Source organism: Euwallacea fornicatus, chromosome 34 (assembly GCF_040115645.1).
Source record: "Euwallacea fornicatus isolate EFF26 chromosome 34, ASM4011564v1, whole genome shotgun sequence".
Lineage (NCBI taxonomy): Eukaryota > Metazoa > Arthropoda > Insecta > Coleoptera > Curculionidae > Euwallacea > Euwallacea fornicatus.
In genome coordinates, this window is record NC_089574.1 from 779,222 (window position 1) to 799,408 (window position 20,187).

The 20,187-nt window shown below is 34.4% G+C and overlaps 2 protein-coding genes across 6 annotated transcripts in view; both read left to right on the forward strand.

Annotated features, from left to right (window-relative positions):
• Positions 1–253: 253 nt before the first annotated feature.
• LOC136348616 (uncharacterized) lies at positions 254–2,611 on the forward strand. The gene is made up of 4 exons (XM_066299591.1): positions 254–476; positions 1,778–1,973; positions 2,035–2,254; positions 2,312–2,611. The coding sequence occupies exons 1-4, from the start codon at positions 396–398 to the stop codon at positions 2,589–2,591; spliced, it is 777 nt and encodes a 258-aa protein (XP_066155688.1). The 5' UTR covers positions 254–395; the 3' UTR covers positions 2,592–2,611.
• Positions 2,612–6,496: 3,885 nt separating this feature from the next.
• Positions 6,497–20,187, forward strand: part of LOC136348608 (receptor-type guanylate cyclase Gyc76C-like) — a 51,260-nt gene continuing 37,569 nt past the window's right edge. Inside the window, exons 1-3 of one of the 5 annotated variants that reach the window (XM_066299573.1) lie at positions 6,497–6,891; positions 6,961–7,045; positions 7,436–7,860. The gene's annotated coding sequence lies outside the window, so the exon portion shown is untranslated. Of the gene's footprint in view, positions 7,861–20,187 lie in introns of all 5 variants that reach the window. The other 4 variants (XM_066299570.1, XM_066299571.1, XM_066299574.1 and 1 more) reach the window with 4 other exon arrangements.

The following is a 20,187-nucleotide window of genomic DNA, read 5'->3' on the forward strand; positions in this document are numbered from 1 at the left end:
ACGTAATATCAAAACTGACAAATATACAATAAATTTAACGAAACCGCACTTTGCTGCCAACATTGGTTATTAATATTTCCATTATTTATATTATTAAGTATTATATACAGTTAGAGTTCATCCTCATAAATATTGTTTACCTAGAGACGAATTCCTCATTGCAAACATTTCGTATTTTGAACGTAAGAGTTGGCAACAAAATCACGTGGTTTATAATGTGTCAGTTTTAATACCGGACAGCCGAAACGTCACTCATGGATGTCAGTTTATTTGAAAATTTTAAATTTTTTGCCATGATTGTTTGGAGATAGAAGTTTGCGTTTTAGTTGTTTAATTAGTAAATATTAATATTATTAAGTATTTGTTACTATTTTAAAATTGATCTAAAAACAAATATGCAAGACACAAACGAATCAAACAATTTATTTTTGCATGAAGGCTGGATAGTAGCAAAGCATGAGGAAGGGGGCATCAAGGTATTAACATTTTCAATTGGAAAGCTACATATTTAATGATTTACAACGAACTAAACGAATTGTTATTGCTACTGTTTCCATTTAATTTTCTGTACTAACTAACACAATAAATAAGTAATCTGTACAATAAGTGGGTGGTGAGCATTCACAGCGTGATTAAGAAACATCCAAATTTTATGATAAAACTGCTTGAAAATTTGGAACTTAAAAATCGGCAAATTTTGTTTCAACTTTCTAGCGGCTTGGTGAACACCTAACAAAGGGTGGGAATAGCAGCAATAGTACTTACTTTTAATTGAATGTAAGCAATTCCAAATAACAAAAAATAAGATATTTTGGAGCAGAAGATGGTTGCTTCAATGAAATAATTTTTCAGAACATAGGATGGGACCATGGATGTCAGATGGAGTGTATAATCTTGTTAATTCTTGATAGACATTTTATTTTATAATCTGGTTTAGATATTTTTGTGTTGTTTATTTTTAAAGAGAAGAAAATTGAATAAGGTTGCCCATGGCCTTGATTTCTATTATCTTCTATTTTATTTGTGTGCTCCTACAGTAGTGAAATGCACTTGTCCACTATCAATGAACCAATATAACCTGTTGACTAGAACTACATATGGGTCACAGAGTTAAAAAAAAAAAATGTGATCTGAGAGTATAGTCTTTATACCTATTTAAATTGTGCATGTCGGTATAGCTAGTTGTTCACTTCCTATTTGCAATTACACAAATCCACTCACCGTTTGGTGACAAAAATGGGAATGAAATAAAAACTTTTCTCATCCAATGAATTAACAGAGTAATGAGAGGATTATTAATAATATATATGATTATACAAGAAAAAAAACTACAAACATCAGAAAATGTCCTGACTTTGTTCAAGAAACTTTGGTCATTCACATTCTTTCACAGGTTATGTGGATAAAATCTTCCGTCAAACTGTGATACCTATCATTGACAGTTCAATTCCCTTTCCTTCCAAAACTTACCAAAATATTTAGCAGCAGTAATATCGCTTTCACAAAAGAAAAAAAAATTGAGTAATCTATGTTTGCCAGGATCTATTGTTTGAAGGGCAATAACATTCGTGTAATAACGTTAATTTTGGCAGCTTTACCTGACAAATTTCTTTATAAGTCATTTTTGAAAAGTTTTAAATTGAACTCAAGTGATGATCTAAATAAAATGAAACTCAAGCGCAGTTATACAAACGTTTTATTTTGTTTTTCATTAGGAATTATTACGTATGCCTTCATTTTGTTGTACTTGAACCATATTGTTGCCATTACGATTTAGATTGCTTGGGATGTTGCAAATGAAACGCAGAATTTTAATAATACCGACTACAAATGGGTAATATTGACCAGTTCCAAGGCAGGTAAATGTGCTAGTAGCACTAGCTATGATCATAAGGGAGCAGAAAATAGGAATAGTAAAGCTGACTCAAAACAATATAACAATCATTTTCCTGACAGTTACACAATGCAGAGAGGTAAGTTTACAGCATTGTTTCAAAAATGAATATCAAAGCTGTTAATCTTGTACCATCCAAGAATTTTTCTTAATCAGAGATTTACTGAACTGTAAACCGCAAAATGGACTGTCTAAAAATTTCATCTTATATGGCACGCCATTTCGAAAAGTAATGCTTTGTGCCAGAATTACATCAATCCAAGATAAGGGAGATTTTCAGAGATTTATAATAGATGACGGGACTTCAGCCATTCTGTGCATAGCCAGGAAACCATCTTTAGAAACTTCGGTTCAGGAGAAGTACTGCATAATAGGAGTAGAATAATTAGTACTAGTTCTAATTTAAAAACTCTCCAGAGTCTCCACTGAAATCGGGCTAACCAATAACCAAGTACTAATAAATGCATTGGAATCTCGTATTAAGAAACTTGAAATGACATATAGCACCTCTGTATTTGATCAGACCTGCTTGGGGTTGCCTGTTGAGATAATCGCTTATATGAATGAATTTAAGGGCAAACATTTTCTTTTTGCCGACTATATAAGGAAAATTCCAGAAGCTTTTTACATGCAATTTATGAAGTTTATCCTCCACATTTATGAGTCCAGAGCAAAGGATGTTCTTGAGAAGAAGTAATAAAATGTATCTGTTTCTAATTGAGTACTGTAACCTTTGTGTTTATGTTTACCCCTTAGACGATGAAAAAAAATTAAAGAAACAAAAGTCGTAAATTTCGATCTTGATTAGACAAATAATATAGAAAAGGATTGTCACTAAGGAATGAGTGAGAAAGAGGAAAATAAAAAAAAAGTTACGAAACCAATGGAAGAAAATCATTTTGGCCATTACTGATAACACCGTCTTCATTCATGATTTTAGTAGTATGCTAATATTATTTTACCAATAACATAAAAAATATTTAGTAATACATAATATTTTTCTTATATCTTATTGGTAGATATATTGTGTGGATCAAGTATAAACAACAATGTACTTATATTCATAACTAACAACCATATTTTTAGTTTAGCCAGAAAAGGTGTCTTCAGCCTAATTTAACGCGTCCCGTAAAATTACTCCGGTCTAGGTTAAACCACTCGAGCAAAAACATATCTCAAATAATACATAAAACTCTTACTCTGGACCTTACTAAACCCGCTTGTATTTCTAATATCGGAAGGCATTTCGGTGTAATTTCCTTTAGACGTTACGGTTCGTTTGTCGGCACAACATAGATGATACCTTTATATGACCAATGACTAATGATGAATTTCCATTTTACAAAAATGAGGACATAATTAAACAAAATGACTATTGAAAATTTGTTGTGTCAATCTGATACATTACAATTACAAAGTGATGTTATGAAAAAAAACACTGGAAACGTGAGCCATTATGTCTTACTGAGCGCGCCCCTTTTGGGTGTTTGTTTACAGGGTTTGTAATATATGTATGTATATAGAATAATAGCAATAACTTTTTAAATCGTTTTTCTATCCAAAAATTATTTAAAGTGAAAATTACAAGGCAATTTGTTGTCACTTTTAAAGGACTTTGAACTTTTTTTAACTAAAATAATTAATTGGAGTTAGATAAGAAACATTAAAAAAATATTCTCTATTTTATTAAAAAAATATTTTAAATCCATCAAAAACGGAAAATATAAAAACACGCTCTGTACTTTTTAAAAGTCAAGTAGATAAAGTTCCGGAAGATTCAATTTTTAATTAAAAAAAGTAAGTATTAAGTACTTGCTTCGTAAAATAGACTGGCCCGCCCGATTATCTGATTTAAATCCATGCGACTTTTCCCTTTGGAACCATTTAAAAGAACAAGTTGATGAAGATCGGCCAAATTACATAGATTACTTGAGGGCTCGCATTGTCGGTGTAAAGCAATCAATAAGGCAAGACATCTATATTGAGGTGAGAAGAACATTCATGCAAAGAATAGCAGTATGATTTGGGTAACGACTTAAGACATTTTGCACAAATACTTTGAATAGTAAATAACAATTAATTCTTGCATGCAGTAAATATTTATTTTGTTTTTCCGATCGAATTTAATTTTTTTTAATAAAATAAGGAAAAAAATGTTTTTCTTGTCTAAACCCAACAAAATTTGATGTCTGAATATATAAATAAGTGTAAATTTCATAAAACAATTCCATTTTGTTAATGATGCTTCACAAACAAGTAAGGGTGTTGGAGCAGTGGAATTTCACAGTATTTACAGGTAAAATTCAGTGAGAATAACATTCACATCAGTATATACTCGTGTAATATATTGAAGGTGAATGTTTAAAATGTATGAAACATTCTGAAATTCCACTTTTAACTCGCTGAAGAATGTTTTTTTGATGAGTCATTTCATCATTCTTAAAGGTTCATTAGAGGTGATTGGTGTTTAATCTTAACGTGACCTTATTTTTAATTTCATTTTAATGTGTACAATGCTTACTGAATAAGAGCCTCACGTCGGTGTTTTTTTAAGTAAAATCTATGCATTTTTTTTCGATTAGTCGCCTTTCGATATAAATGAAAATTACGCTAATCTTGAAAAATCCTCTCAATTAAATGTGAACACTGCCATGGAGTTCTTAACGGTTTGTATGAACACAACTTATTTAGGATATGAAAATGATTATTGTAAGCAGAAGTCTGGAATGGCAATGGGAATTTCATTGTCTCCCGTACTTACTAATTTATTCATGGAAAATTTGGAATCTAATGATGTTTATAATTATGGAATTACAATTTTAAATCTTTAGTTTGAGGGAGATGGTGAAGATGTTTTTTCATTGAACGAACAGAATAATTTTCAGGACAAAAATGCCACGTTCAAAACTATAAAGATAGAATCATGAAATAAAAATTAACGACAAAATTTCAAAAAAGGCTGTCTGTTTAATAGCTTCTAGAGTTGCTAAATCTCTGTGGTTTCATAAAAAAATTAATTATGGAGGTGTATAGTGAGAACACTGTGAAGGTCCCAAAAAAGGGAAGTATTATAATAATAATAAATAATAAATGGAGGCTTACTAAAAACACCTATCAGTTTGAAATTAAAATATTTCAAAAACGATCAGAACTATCGATTGCGGCAAGAAATATTTTTTTAGTAAAAATGATTTGAGAGCACGAATTTACATCAGAAATGGATTATCTAGGGCATGAAAAAAATTATTATATTTTTAATGGCCTTAGGCCTGCTGACGATGGCCAAACCAATAAACAATATGCAAAATTTAAAAAGGAATGGTTTATTACGTAGATGTATCTTTTGAAAATGTTTCAGATTTAAGTGTTATTTCGCTTTAGGCTTGGAAACCCATCATTTTTGCCCTGTAACTAGATTGTGTTAATTTGGAAATAAAGAAGTTCGTATTATTTTCCCTTACTTCTATATACACGTAGGTAATCCTTGTCGCATACATTTTGACACAATTAACCCATTTTTCCGCAAAAAAGTTAATAATTTTTCTTAAAGAGCCTTTAAACTGCCTTTTAATTGTATTTGAACTGCGTGTGCAAAAGGCCAATGCGCTGGAAAATCCGCTTTAATGGAAAAAAAGGGAAGAACTTCAAAGTGGAGAAAATAGGCACAGTAATTTTTATTGGAAAAAATAGGATTGTATAAATTGTTTTTCCATTTCTTTAATTTTTGTAGGTCAACTCCATGGATTGCCGAGATATCGATGCATTTGGAAATTCTTATGCGCACACTATTATATCTGTTTTCGAACAGACGACGAGCAGCCGAATTTAGTGGCTCTGCCAGATGTCCATTCTATCCCTACCAGAAATCATGGTTGGGGAGACAAGGTTATCAATAATCAAAGGGAAGGAAACTATTAGTGTCTTACAAGACATGAACTTGGAGAGAAGGTGGGGAAGGCGATTGTGGATGCGAAGATAATGATAAGTGAAGCAACGCAGCAACAATTCCGACTTTTCCTTATTCTTTCGTTGGCAATGTACAGTCTGTGAGATTGACAAGTATTGCGTATTCATTTTCCTAGTATCTTCTTACACTAGAAGCCTCTTTCCTCCCGAAAAATCAGCAGTTGCATGCTTACCATGTGTATGGTGAAAGCATACACATGGTAATAGTCTGAGAGTCCGACGTTACAATTCACGTTACACAGAGCGTCCCAAATGGCATGGGATACCATGGTTATTTTCTAAACGGTGCGAACTACGAGGTTAGTTAAATTAGAGAAAATGTGTCAAACTTGCGGCTTAGTTAATATTCGAAACAGTGTTAGCAACTTTTTCTCATTTTCCGAGATATTAAGAAAAATTTGAAAAATGTCAAAATTTAATTTTCATTATAAATCAAAAACTGAAGATTTTCCAAAAAAATGTTCATACAAAATTTTTTAATTTTTTTGGACTCTTGACGCATGCGATTTTCTAAATTTTATAATTGGCTTCGTTTTCGAAAAAGAAACATACAACTTGTAAAATCGATTCAAATTCACTCAATTCGAGACAATTTCGAAACTAAGGCATAGCCCATGGCAAAACAATTTGTTTAAGTCGGTCTCGCAGTCCGATGATACAATTTATGTCAAAATAAATCACGTTACTGATAGAAGGTTGATGATGTAAATAACTGCTATTGTTGATGGCTGAGTTACCCATTTAGAAGTTGGAATAATTATTCATGCGAGCGCGTACGTCCGTTCTAAGTTCTGTGGAAAATGGAATCAGCGCGCCTGGCAAGAAGCGGCCCCGCCTTATTTTTAGATAGGTTCCGTCGATGGACCACCGAATAGAGCGGTTCTTGCAGGTACTCTAAAAAGTCGAAGCCGCGAATCAAACAATAGACTTACATCTGGCGGTCGTAGGCTAAAGTTTCTCTTTGATCTTTTGCCGACGCCGAGAACTATAAGAGTTTGCGGTTCCGTAGTCGGATCAGCCAGGCAGCAAAAGTGCTCGCTACCATGCCCGATAATCGAGTAATCATCATCAGCTTGATTCGCGTTTGTATTTGCTTTCAGTTAAACAAGATGTAGACACCGGTTCTCCGAGAGAGGTTTAGAAGGAGAAGCAAGACAGAAATACACGCATTCAACAGGCGAGTCGGTGAGTACAGTGCAGCAGCAGTAGCATGCAGCTTGACGATTTTCGTACCGTGGTTCGGGATTTTAAAAACTGTCAGAGACTGAGTTGTTTAGTCCGTTTCGTATCTACGGAGAACGTATATATACGTCGTACGTGTACAGTCGAACTTGTATAATCGAAAACTTTCGAACTTCCACCATTGCGACAGGAAAACTCGCGTTCACACTGAGCTAAATTGAAAAAATATTTGAATAGCTATTGCTTGGCAAAAAGTTAACCTTCCAGCCATACATCAGTGTTGTAAACTTTATGATCGTGGTGAGGTTCCTGATAATAGTAATAATTATATTCTATATTTAGTTAACACGTAGTGTTATTGAATATTGTTGATTCAGCTAAATCATTTTCCAGTATCATTGGTCCAATCCAGGCAGTGGTAAACCTACTTAAACCGTACCTGCTCAGATGTACAAAAATAGACTTTAGAGCCAGGGACAGTATTTGAATAAACAGCAAAAATACAAAATTAAATGAAAGTGATATTTTGCTATCGAAACTAACACTGAATTAGAAAAATATTAGTGCTGCCGCAAACATCCGCGGAATCCGAGTTTAAATTGAAATACTTTATCGTTCAGTGCAAATAGTGAGCGCAAGTTAAAAATAGAATCGGTTCGCGAGAGTGTTTTGAGATCACGTGAATACTTAACAATCTCCACACAATAATCCAAAGAAGAAACGGCAAATAAGCGGAACTTTAAATGTCAGATGTTCCATGAGGACTTTGCAGTTTTTTCCGCACCGGGTTTCTTCGCACGGAGCTTTTAATACACATGGTGAGTAAACGTGATTTTCGCGCACTCTTCCAGGAATAATTTTGTTCCTCCTTTTGGTCTTAGAACTCCTCGTTCTGTAAAGCCCTTTTCGCTAATTAATCATCCTCGTTATATTTGAAAACGCGCTAAATTTTCGCACGAAGTTAAATTCTAGAAGACTTCTTCTGTACTTCCGGAATTACTTTTTTTCACTTTTTTTACTTAGTAAATTTGATTTTATCTAGTCGCCAGATTGTACGTAATATATACAGGGTGAGTCGGGAGGATCGTGCCAAACTTCAGGAGCGTGTTGTACACGAAAAATAAATGTAAAAAAACTCAAATGTTGTTGTCCGATTTTCGTTTGTTTGCAAGTTATAGCGTAAATAAAATTAAAACATAAAATTTAAAAAAATTATAAATTTCACAAGAAATTCCATAAATTAATACGTTGGATTGGTGGTGGTGGCCCTATTAGTTGGCCTCCAAGGTCTCCAGACCTCACACCACTAGACTATTGTTGGTGGGGTTGGTTTAAGACTGAAGTGTACAGAGTAAATGTGGACACTCAAGATGCACTAATTCAACGCATTAGAAATGCTGCAGCTGCCATTAAAGAAAGACATGAAACAATCAGGAGCACAACGAATGCTCTTCATAGACGAAGCCGAAAATGTTTAGAAGTTAATGGCGATATTTTTGAACATTTACTTATGATATCCAAACGTTAATTTATGGAATTTCTTATGAAATTTATAAATTTTTTAAATTTTATGTTTTAATTTTATTTACGCTATAACTTGCAAACAAACGAAAATCGGACAACAACATTTGAGTTTTTTTACATTTATTTTTCAAGTACAACACGCTCCTGAAGTTTGGCACGATCCTCCCGACTCACCCTGTATAATAGCAAATCTTATATGAGATGGTATTCAACAAAATTTACTTCCACCGTTTAACTTTAGAACATCCTGCATGTACAGTGACGAACAAAAGTATGGAAACATTTTCTATTTTTTAAAGCAACTTTATTCAACACGTAACAATAAATATCCGTCAAGAAAAAAGTCCTTTTTTGGACTATCTGCTATATCTAGAATGTGTACATAACTAATAATAAATATATTAATATATTTATCAGCCTCAAAAAAAACAATATTGTGAAAAATCTATAAATTGACCGAACATAAGTATGGAAACGTTACTTACAAATTGTTGAAAATAAATTATATTATGTACTATGTTATTAAAAGGTTTTTCAAAAGTTTTAGTATTTCGTTGGATACCCTTTGGCATCAATTACCGCTTGACATCTTCGGCCCATAGAGTCAACAAGCTTTGTACAGAGGTCCCTGGGAATCGCCTCCCACTCGTCTTCCATTACTGCCCAAAATTCATCGCGATTTTTAACGTTTTTGGATCTGACCTTCTTATCTAAACAGTACCACAGATTTTCAATCGGATTTATATCAGGCGATTGTGACGGCCATTCCAACACCCGTATTTTGTTTTCTAAAAACCAATTTTTAGTTAATCGCGAGGTGTGCTTTGGATCATTATCCTGTTGATAAATCCATGCCAACGGTAGATCTTCTTCAAATGTCAGTAGGTGATTTTGTAAGATGTCGCAGCACATCTTGGAGTCCATTTTGCCATTTATTTTCACTAGCGGTTCAGGACCAGATCGTGTAAAACAACCCCAAACCATCACATTTCCACCGCCATGTTTGACGGTGGGGAATTAAATATTTTGGGTCATATCTTTGTCCTGGAGGTCTTCGAACATATCCTGTAGAATCACTGCCGGACAAATGAAACTTACTATCATCGCTGAAAACTACTAATGACCATTGGTGTTCGGTCAAATTCTTACGTTCTCTGGCGAATTTTAATCTCGCTTGTCTGTGTCGCTTTGCAAGAAATGGCTTTTTAACTGCACGTCTACCATGAAGATTTTCACTTATAAGCCGACGCCTAATTGTCATATCCGATTCATCAATATCTTCAAATTCCTCTTTTAACACCTTATTTATGGCCACAGTAGATTTTTTTGGATCGACTCTAGCTTTTCTAACGATTGCACCATCCACTCTACGGGGTGTTTTTCGAGGTCTTCCACATTTCATTGCTGGATCTACTGTTCCTCTTTGCAAATACCTCTTAATTATTTTATGAACAGTTCCCCGAGGTATATTTAATGCATTTGCAATATTAATTTGTTTTGTTCCGTTTGTGTACATGATCACTATTCTTCGTTTGAACTCAGCACTGTAATATTTACACTTCGGCATTTTCAACAAAATCTTAGAAGCAGAAAACTTAATATAGTCGCTTTAATCAACAAATTTTGAGATTAGACTAAAATGAAGAAAATGTTTCCATACTTTTGTTCGGTCAATTTATACATTTTTTACAATATTGTTTTTTTTTAAGACTGATAAATACATTAATATATCTATTTTTATCTATGTACATATTCTAGATAAAGTTAATATTCCAAAAAACAACTTTTTTCTTGGCTGATGTTTGTTGCTACGTGTAGGAATTAAATTGCATTAATAATTAGAAAATGTTTCCATACTTTTGTTCGCCACTGTATAATACGTTTCCGTTACCTCTAGGGTTCATTATCAACCGCTCTGTATCGATTGATAAAAAAACATTTAATTGATGAAATTTCGATATGTTTCAGGGAAATGCGGGAAAAATAATGTTTGTGCTTATCTGTTGCGGAAACATCTTAGAAACTTCTAATCCCAGAGGCATGATAAAACGTTTCTTAAGACCATTTTTGCAGCAAATTCAAATTTGTTGTTATTTTACAAGCACGTAAAATGTAAAAATTACAGTGCAATTCTTTTCCATTGCGGACGCCATGCGAGAGACGTGCGTAGCCTACGTATACCTCGTAATGTGCGTCGCTGTACGCCTTGGAACATACGGCGCTGCATGGCGCACCGTACAGAAGCATAATTGATTTAAACCTTGCATGGAAGCCGAGGTGACTTTATACTTGTGTAAAAACCTCTCTTCAAAAGTAATTTTCAAGTGCACATATTTGCATTACTTTGTAGCAAATTTATTTGGTTTTCCTCAGTGGCTCCTCACCTGCCTTGTTTATCTTCCACCATTTGAAGATAATTATTATCTTTTTCCATTTTCGAAATTGAATGTTTCTTATGCCAATCAACCGCAAGTATTGCAGATGTACCATCGTTCATATGTGAAGCAACTAATTAAAAATCTAAAATAAGCATGTTTGAAAAAAACATTTTTTAGAATTAATAAAATACATTTCTTGTTAGTCCAAATATTGTAAATCTATATATAAATGTTCAATATATTTTGTGTATGTCCTTTTTTTCAGATCAATTTGTTTTTCGTAGGGTTCATATAAAGAGAAACCAATTTGTTTATTTATATTATTGTGTGATATCGACTGCTACTCAGAGCATTGACTAAAAATATTTCAAGATGCCGAGAGGTGTTCGTTTATCACATCAGTTAAAAGAAAAAACTTAGAACATTTTCAAAGCAGTGAAGAGCAGTGTAAAAATACAAAAAAATTTAAACTAAAATAAATCGGTAATATCAAGGTTGATTTCTCACTTTAACAATAGAGGAACATTAGACGAACTTCCAAAGTGTGGACGAAAACCATAAACTGATAAAATCGTGGACAGAACAATTAAAGTGTTACATCCTTGAAGGATCCCTCCCAGCGTGCAAGTCGCAAATATCAAAAGTTATGTGTTTTAGTGTCAGTGAGTTCTATAAAGCGAAGATTAAGAAGAACTGGTTTGTGTAGGAGGAAATCAGCAAAGACGCTTTCCATGTCAAAGAAAAATCGAAAGGCTAGATTGGATTTTGCGAACGAGCATGTGAACTCATCATATGAGAAATGGCGCACTGTTCTTTTCTCAGGTGAAAGTCGATTTAAACTGCTCAAATTAGACGGGAATTTGTTGGATCAGAACACCAATTAACGAGTGGTCTATCCAAAATACACTTGATCGACGGTTAAACATGGGTGTGGCGGTATTACAGTTTGAGGATGCTTCGGGGGATACGGCGTGGAACCAGTGGTGAAAATTAATGGTATTATGCATCGATACGCTCATAAAAATATTCTGGAAAACCACATGCTGCCCCGAGCAGCAGAAAATATCAGCCTTTGGTGAACGATCCAGCACGACAACGACCCGAAACATAAATTCAAATTAATTAAAGAGCGGTTAACCATACATGATGTTGATGTGATGATCTCACCGCCTCAAAGGCTCGAACTTTTGAGATCAAACTGATTGAAGAATTCATAATAAAAGAATAACAAACATAGGAGTTCGAAATACTCGGAAATCAATATCTGGACATTATGTTGAAAAATGATTAAAGGACAGTGCCACAGAAAAGTATGCGTACCCCCATCAAAAATGGCTGTTTGGACATAACGGATCAGAGAAGGAAAAACATTTTTTCGAAAAATTAGTTATGCCCAAAAATATATTAAATTTTATTATTAACAAAACATTTAAAAAAAATCCTCTTTTAACAAAATTTAAAAAAGTCATAATTGCAGGACAAAAAGGTCTGTGTACGGGCAATAGATTTTGCGATATTCCTCTAAGATCTGACATGTTGCTGCAAGTTAACGTCTGGTTTCTGCAATAGTTGTAATCTGACCAGCTTGTGCACATGTTTCTCACTAGTTAGACAGAATAATTGATCGATATGGCGCCAAAAAGTAAAGAGATTAGCATTGAATTGCGTGAACAAAGTATTAGATTGAGGAATGAAGGAAATTCATTAAACAGCATTGCCAAAATTGCTGGACGGGCCAAATCTAGTATTCAAAGAGTTTTAGAAAATTTTTCAACCACCAATTCACTTCATAGTAGACCTCGAAGTGGCCCTCCGCCAAAAATAACTCTCCGCACTAAGCGCTCCATTGACCCTTTAGTTACAAAAAACCCCAGAACAACGGCAGGGGAAACTCGAAATACATTGGAAAACGATCATGAAATACATGTTCATTCAGAAACAGTAAGGGCAGTTCTTCGCAACAAGGGTTTCCATAGTAGAGTTCCCAGGAAGAAACCCTTTATAACAGATACTAATAAACAAAAGCGGCTTCACTTTGCTCATCTACGCATTGATAAAACCAATGATTTTTGGAGTTCTGTCGTATCTAGTGATGAGAGCAAATTTAATTTATTTGGTAGTGATGGAAAACAAAGAGTCTGGAGAAAGGTAAATGAAGAGCTAAATCCTAAAAATATTATTCCTACCGTAAAACACGGAGGAGGGTCCGTGATGGTTTGGGGGTGTATGTCTGCTGGTGGGGCGGGTAATTTGGCGTTTGTAGATACGACAATGGATCGATTTGTTTATTTGAACGTACTCAAAAACAATTTGAAACGGTCTGCGGAAAAACTGGGCCTTTCAAGCGGATGGTGCTTCCAACAGGACAACGATCCGAAGCATACATCTGCCATTGTAAAAGAACGATTCATTTATAATATCCCAAAACACCTCCATTCACCACCCCAATCTCCGGACTTGAGCCCCATCGAACATTTATGGGATGAACTGGAGCGACGCATAAGAAAGAGGAGAATTCACAACAAACAGGATTTAAGAGATGCTCTATCGCAAGAGTGGAATGATATTTCAATAGTGTTTACTAGAAATTTGGTTTTTTCTATGGAGAATAGTCTAAAGGCAGTTGTTGAGGACAAAGGAGGACCAACAAAATATTAAGAATGGTTTTTTTATTTGCTATTCGTTGATGAGTTCTCTCGTGCGCATACTTTTTTGAGTTGCAATTATCAGTTTTCTTAATTTTGTTAAATTTGGGATTTTTTGTTGCTTAGTTAAAAACAAATTTACTATATGTTTAGACATATACAGGGTGTCCCACAAGTGTTTCATTATATTTCAGTGGGTAATAGTACATTGAAAAATAATATGACTCCCTATATAAACCATATTGCAATAATGCTTCATTAAGAAGATACAGGGTGTTAAACTTTACTTAAAAAATCTAACTTTTATTGATATATTCAAAACCGTTTGAGATATGTAAGTGAAATTTGGCATGTTTTGAGAGTTAATGTAGACGCATTTATTTATGCAAAAGGGCTATTTTTCGTTTCACCAGTGACGTGCGTACGGACACCTCTCAGCACATTTTTAAAGAAAAACATGGTGCGCCACTGCTTTTTATCAAAATAAAAATTATTTTTAGAAGTTTAATTTCATTTAGAAGAAAAATGCTCACTTGACTCTTTTTCGTCCGACGTATCGTTTGCCAGTAAAAAATTGAATACCGTCTATATGCACGATATTCTCTAAATGGTTTTAATAACATTAAGTTTGTTTTAAATATTATTAATTTGCTATAACATTATAGAAATTGTTCAAATTGGTGGCCATTTTGTTCAATACATAATTGAGCTCGCCTGTTCATTGATACTGTGATACGTTGAAATATTCCAGGTGTGTTTTAAGTTTAACACCCTGTATCTTCTTAATGAAGCATTATTGGAATATGGTTTATATAGGGAGTCATATTATTTTTCAATGTACTATTACCCACTGAAATATAATGAAACACTTGTGGGACACCCTGTATAATTTTTCCAAAAGGATTTTCTTTATTATCTAATTCCTTATGTAAAAAAAGCTGTTTTCGACGGGGGTACGCATACTTTTCTGTGACACTGTGTGTATATGAACAGATGTTGGGAAGCAATTAACAAAAAGGCACGTGCTACTAAATACTAAATAAAAGATTTGATTGCAATGGAAAATGTAAGAATTGTTTTCCATGCTCTATTTTTGACCCTTATGTTATAGAATATTCTTTCCATTTCCAATTTAAAAACGTTTAACAAATAAACCGTAATACAGCATTTATTTTTTATTTTATTAATAATTAATTTAATATTATGTCAAATTCCTGTTGTTGTAGAAAAAAGTTGAATTTAGAAGGTCGCTCTACATATGAGCGATAGTGTATGGAGCTAAATTGTATAAATCTTTTAGACCCCAGGCGGAGGTTAAGAAAACAAATCCATTATTGGAACTAGAGTTGGAACTCCAGCAATTATCACGCCGACATGTTTGCTTTGGCCGAGTTACAAGAAAGCATATAAAAACTTCTTTAATATTGACTCAGTCATTTGATTCCGAGAGGCGGGTTGTTTATTGGACATATTGGTCAAATAAATCACAAGTCTAATGTCTCGGACAATTTGCTTCGATCGTTTAAATCGTCGGGGTTTGAGTCCAATTCTTTGGGTTTAACTTGTTACCGAATCAAACGTTGAAACACCACTTTCAACAACATCCGATACGGACCTGCACCGGCACAGCCGGGAAATCACGGATGGCAAACTAAAAATGGTTATGATGTTTTACACACGTCTGAATACAAGTCAACTTTTCATGCCCTCATCATATGTGAGCAAATCATTGGTACCCCTGAATTCAAAATCTATAGCCTTGATGTAGGTACGTTTAAATACATACGAAATTCTATAAATAATAAAAAGCAAAGAAGCATGCACATATTTTATTTTGAGTTAAATCAGGTTGTTCGATACCCGTTTTTGATCTTCACTTTACAATGAAATTGTCTGAAATTTTGAATCAAAGCGGGAAGAAATGGCCGATTTCAAGACTAAACCTCAGGTTTCGTTTATCTCTTTGTTCCCATTGAAATTTAACGCAGTTTCAACCCCAAAAAGTGGTTGAGAATTTTCTTTCGGTTAATTCAGGTTAGTTGATGGTTTTCGATCTTCACTTCTCTAAGATTGTGCTCGAATAATTCAAAGCAGTAAGAAATCACACACAATTCGCATTCGGATTTAGAAGTGTTTCAAGCCCAAAATGCGAAGAAGTTTAAAAAAACCTTTTTGATTTAATTTTTGTCGCTATTTTTCGAGGTTCTTTATTCGCTCCTCTTTAGCTCATAAACTACCTGAAAGGACCAATATACAAAATTTCGTTAATAGTTGAAGCAGTGCTGAAACTTAACCCGAATTCACCTGATTTGAAGTTGTTTCTGGATGGATTAAAACTTGGCTACAGACATCGAAGGTTCTTAGAGTCAGCTCCCAGACCACACAAACTAACCAATTTCACATACTTCAGTTAAAAGCTTGAAGTTTTCTCCGCAAGTTAAGGGATTTTCATAAGGATTATAACATTACTAACGTCCTGCAAGCTCTATATTCGAACTCGTTTCTTGATTGAGTGAACTTAGCTTAGAGGTAGAAGACATTGATAAACTATAGACTCACAGACTATAACAGTAAAAAATTGCAACCGTGCAAGGAATATACAGGGTGAAGCAATCGTCGTGGAGATATTTCCAAGGGCGATAATAAACTCTGTAAAATAATAAGAGAATGTTGAGAGACCCATGGTCAAACACGCGCCATTTTCGACATACAGGGTTGCACGCTACCACATTTCTTCTCAAATTTCGTTTTTTGTCACGTATGCCTTGAGTTAAATTTTTGAAATTTCGCACGCCTGGTTTCTTTAAGGCCCTCTACAACCAAATCTCAAAATCGTCGTGAGCTATATGCACGTTGTTATTTTTTCATTATTTTAATTTCTAATCGAGAAACTGAATTGATTTTATGGTATATGTACACATTTCATATACATATACAGGGTGTTGCATCGTCAGACCCTCCACAGAAAACCCCATGTAAATTCCAGTACCACCTAATATCATGTTTTTTTTGTTACTAGAGGAATTATATTAGACTTTTTTGAAAGTTCTTTAACTCGCATGTAAAATATGAAAAATGTTCTTCGCGCTATTTGCGCGATATTTTCGAAAAAACCTTTCTAAAATCTGCAAACTTGTAACGTTGCTCTGGTATTTTTTTCTCAATTAAACCACCAGCAATGAAATAATGTATTTAATAGTATTAGAAAACCATTAATGAACATGGCTAATTGCATTTCTAATTAGTTAATGTTCAAATAATCCCAACTGTTTCCGATGTAGTGCCATTTAACCATGTTTACTTTTTCTGCTACTGTGTAGGACATTTTTTAAGAAACTTTAATAAAGATAAAATCATTTCGACACAAATCATTTACATTATGTCACAGGAGGTAATAAGGCGACGGTTACGAATGGTTTCATTCAGGAAAATAACAGGATAGTGTTATAAGTTTGTAGGTTTTAGAAAAGCCATTTTCAAAATATTTCGTAAATGCTGCGAAAATTATATTATTTCATATTTTACACGCGAATACCTCATAAAAGAACCTTCTAAAGGTTCTAGTACAATTTCGCCTTTAAACGAACAGGGAAGATAACATTAAAAGGTATTGAAATGTACACATGTTTTCCTGTGGTCGGACCGACGGTACAAGACCCTGCATGCGAATATACAGTGTGTTTGAATTTCAATATTTCCACCCATTTGTGCGCTGGAAAGTTAATTGGGTAAATGTAATTTTGTTTCATGTCTCTGCTCGACATCCTTGTCTTGGAACACCCTGTATCCGAATTTTAAAACTTTCACATGTTCGAGACATGAGAAGTTAATTCGACAAATAAACTGATACTTAAAGAGAATCGAAAAATAAATCTCACAAATCCCTCTTTAAACTCCGTACTAGAAAATGGCAAAAGTTATAATGACACTTTGGTAAGACAATATCTGAATTTCATAACGATACGCGAAATGAAATAATTGAAAAATTCAGTGTGTTCAACATATACTGAGTGACATAGAAAAGGGAACAGTCCACTAAATTAGTTTTTTTAAAATTATTTTTGGATGGAAAACACTGAAACAAATACTTCATTAAAAATAGAACAAATTTAATCGTTAAACATTTTTTAAAATGTTTATAATTTGTCAGTCCTTTGCGGTATCTTATACATTTCTCTACACGTCTAGGCGTGGATGTAATGGGGTGATTGATGTCCTCTTGAGGATCTCATTCGTCTGGAGATCGCGGTGGCCAAGGTAGCAAATCGATTGTATTTCGTTGAAAGAAGTCCATAATCACTTTGGCCACATGTGGTCGTGCACTGTCTTGATGGAAAATTCGATTAACAAGAGTTTCCAGATAAGGCACGTGATGAGATTCCAGGCCTTTTTGGATATATCGTTGGGCTGTCATACTGCCTCTAATGAAACAGTAAAGGTGACCTGCTACCATATGCAATAGCACCCCAAACCATTACCCTAAGAGTCTGATTGACACGCCTCTGTATTGTAACCTGAGGATCCCGTCTTTCGCGCTGTCTTCTTCTTTCTCATGCCCAATCATCATGCATACCCAAACAAAATCCGGATTCGTCACTAAACGCGATATTGTCCCATTTCAGATTCCAATGTGTCCCTTCTCTGCACCACTGCAGTCGATTTTGACGATGATTTAAGGTGAGGGGTAACACAAGATGAGGACGGTAGGAAATCAGTTCAAAACTACTTATCCACCGATAAATGGTTCGAATTCCAATGGCCATTCCATATTCAACAAACCACTGATCCACCAGCGTCCTCGACAAGACGAACTCTCTCTGGGCCATAATTCGAAGGCAGCAATCTTAGCGTTTTGTAATTCTTCGGAATCGTCTAGTACCTCTCGTTCTGCCTGTTCGCTCTTCTTGGAACTAGGCCTGACAACGTCTCAATATAGTGTTTACACAAGGGTTTAATCTAGTAGCGATTACCTTAAATGACCTAGCAGCCTCTCGTAGGCCCACTATCGCCCACTCTTAAACTCGCTCAATTGATGAAAATTTCGCCGCATTCTTCGTCTAGGCATTTTTGATCAATCTAAAAGCACTTTCCAAGCGCACTGTGTACCAATAAATGATATTTTGCAGTTATTTTGTTGATATTTTATTGCAATTCGATAGTGAAAATAAGAACCTAAAATTCCTGATAACTCGTAAATACATTGATAAATATGGCTGAAGACTTAATCGTTTTTTGTGTTCCCGTATACAAGCATGCACACCGAAAATTATTTAAATAAAACCATTTTTACGGGGTGTTCTCTTTTCTATGTCACGCAGCATAAATATCCTTCATACCATCATTCTTTATACCACTATGTACCACGTGACGAAGATTTTCCTGGAAGTTTTTAAACTCACTAAACGACAGCTACATGACATTGTCAGTCAATAAATGTCAACTACACTACTGACATAACTCACAAGTTTTTGAAACAAAAGAACACCTGATTATGCGTATTAACAGTTTCGGATTACGAACACTTCATTGGCTAACGCGCTAACACTCGACTGAATGATTCAAGAAACGATAACGGTACGAAAACGTACACATGAAGGTGCGAGTCATAGGGCGAATGATAACGATCCGATGGCCTCCAAACCTTCAAGTACCTTTACACCCTTTTTTGCACGTGTCCAACTCATCGGTCGAATCACGATACCGATACACCACGGGAAATAGTATGTGTAGAATTTATGTACGGACGTATATGCTGTCCCTAAACGAAAGAAAAGAGGAAGAAAGTCACCATGCGATTCAGTTATCAATTATCTGAAATCATTTGTAACATTTAATCGAATTTTTTAAAATAAAAATTAATTTGAATGAAAACAGGCCTATAAAAACAGTTGAAAATGTCCTCCTCCTACAAGATGCAAGACACCATTCTTCGCCACCCGGTATATCGAAAATAATGCGGTTGCGCCCACGGATTTATTAGAATTTGTTTAATATTTTTAAGAGCACTGTCGCTCCCTGAAAAATCTTCATAATGACATGGTGCGCCCTGTATAAAATTTAAATTAAAAGCGATTTTGATCTGCGCAAATCGGCGAAAACGCAAATTTGCAACATTTTCGCCTTATAAAAACAAATAAATGTTTAAACTTGATAAATACATGGTTTAACATTATAAGTAAACAAAATCATTATCATAATCTACACACGGCACATAGCCGCGAATCGCTTGGAAGATTATTCAGCATAACCCACAGTAAATTTTAATGTGAAGTGAATTATCACTATCGTTAGGTACATTATGTACACATATGGCGAACCCCTTGCCACATAATATTTTTATAAATGGAGTAACACAGTAAATGAATTATTATCTCACTTTAAAATTAGAACTGGAATTGGTGTATATTTTTAGGAGGCTGATAAGATACCACATGCGTATCAATGCTAAGTTAAATCGTTTTATTATAAGATTCATGTCTTGCTGTATGCGAACCAACTGCGGTGTACTTAGCAGGCCACAAGATTATTTAACACTCTGGTTATTTGCTTATTATCTCCTTGAAATATGATCGCCAATCGTGTTATGTTGATTATAGAG

Coding starts and splice junctions, on each gene's coding strand:
- LOC136348616 (XM_066299591.1), top strand. CDS start 396: ATGCAAGACACAAACGAATCAAACAATTTATTTTTGCATGAAGGCTGG. Junction 1,974..2,034: donor CAGTTACACAATGCAGAGAG/GTAAGTTTACAG, acceptor GTACCATCCAAG/AATTTTTCTTAATCAGAGAT. Junction 2,255..2,311: donor GAAACTTCGGTTCAGGAGAA/GTACTGCATAAT, acceptor AAAACTCTCCAG/AGTCTCCACTGAAATCGGGC.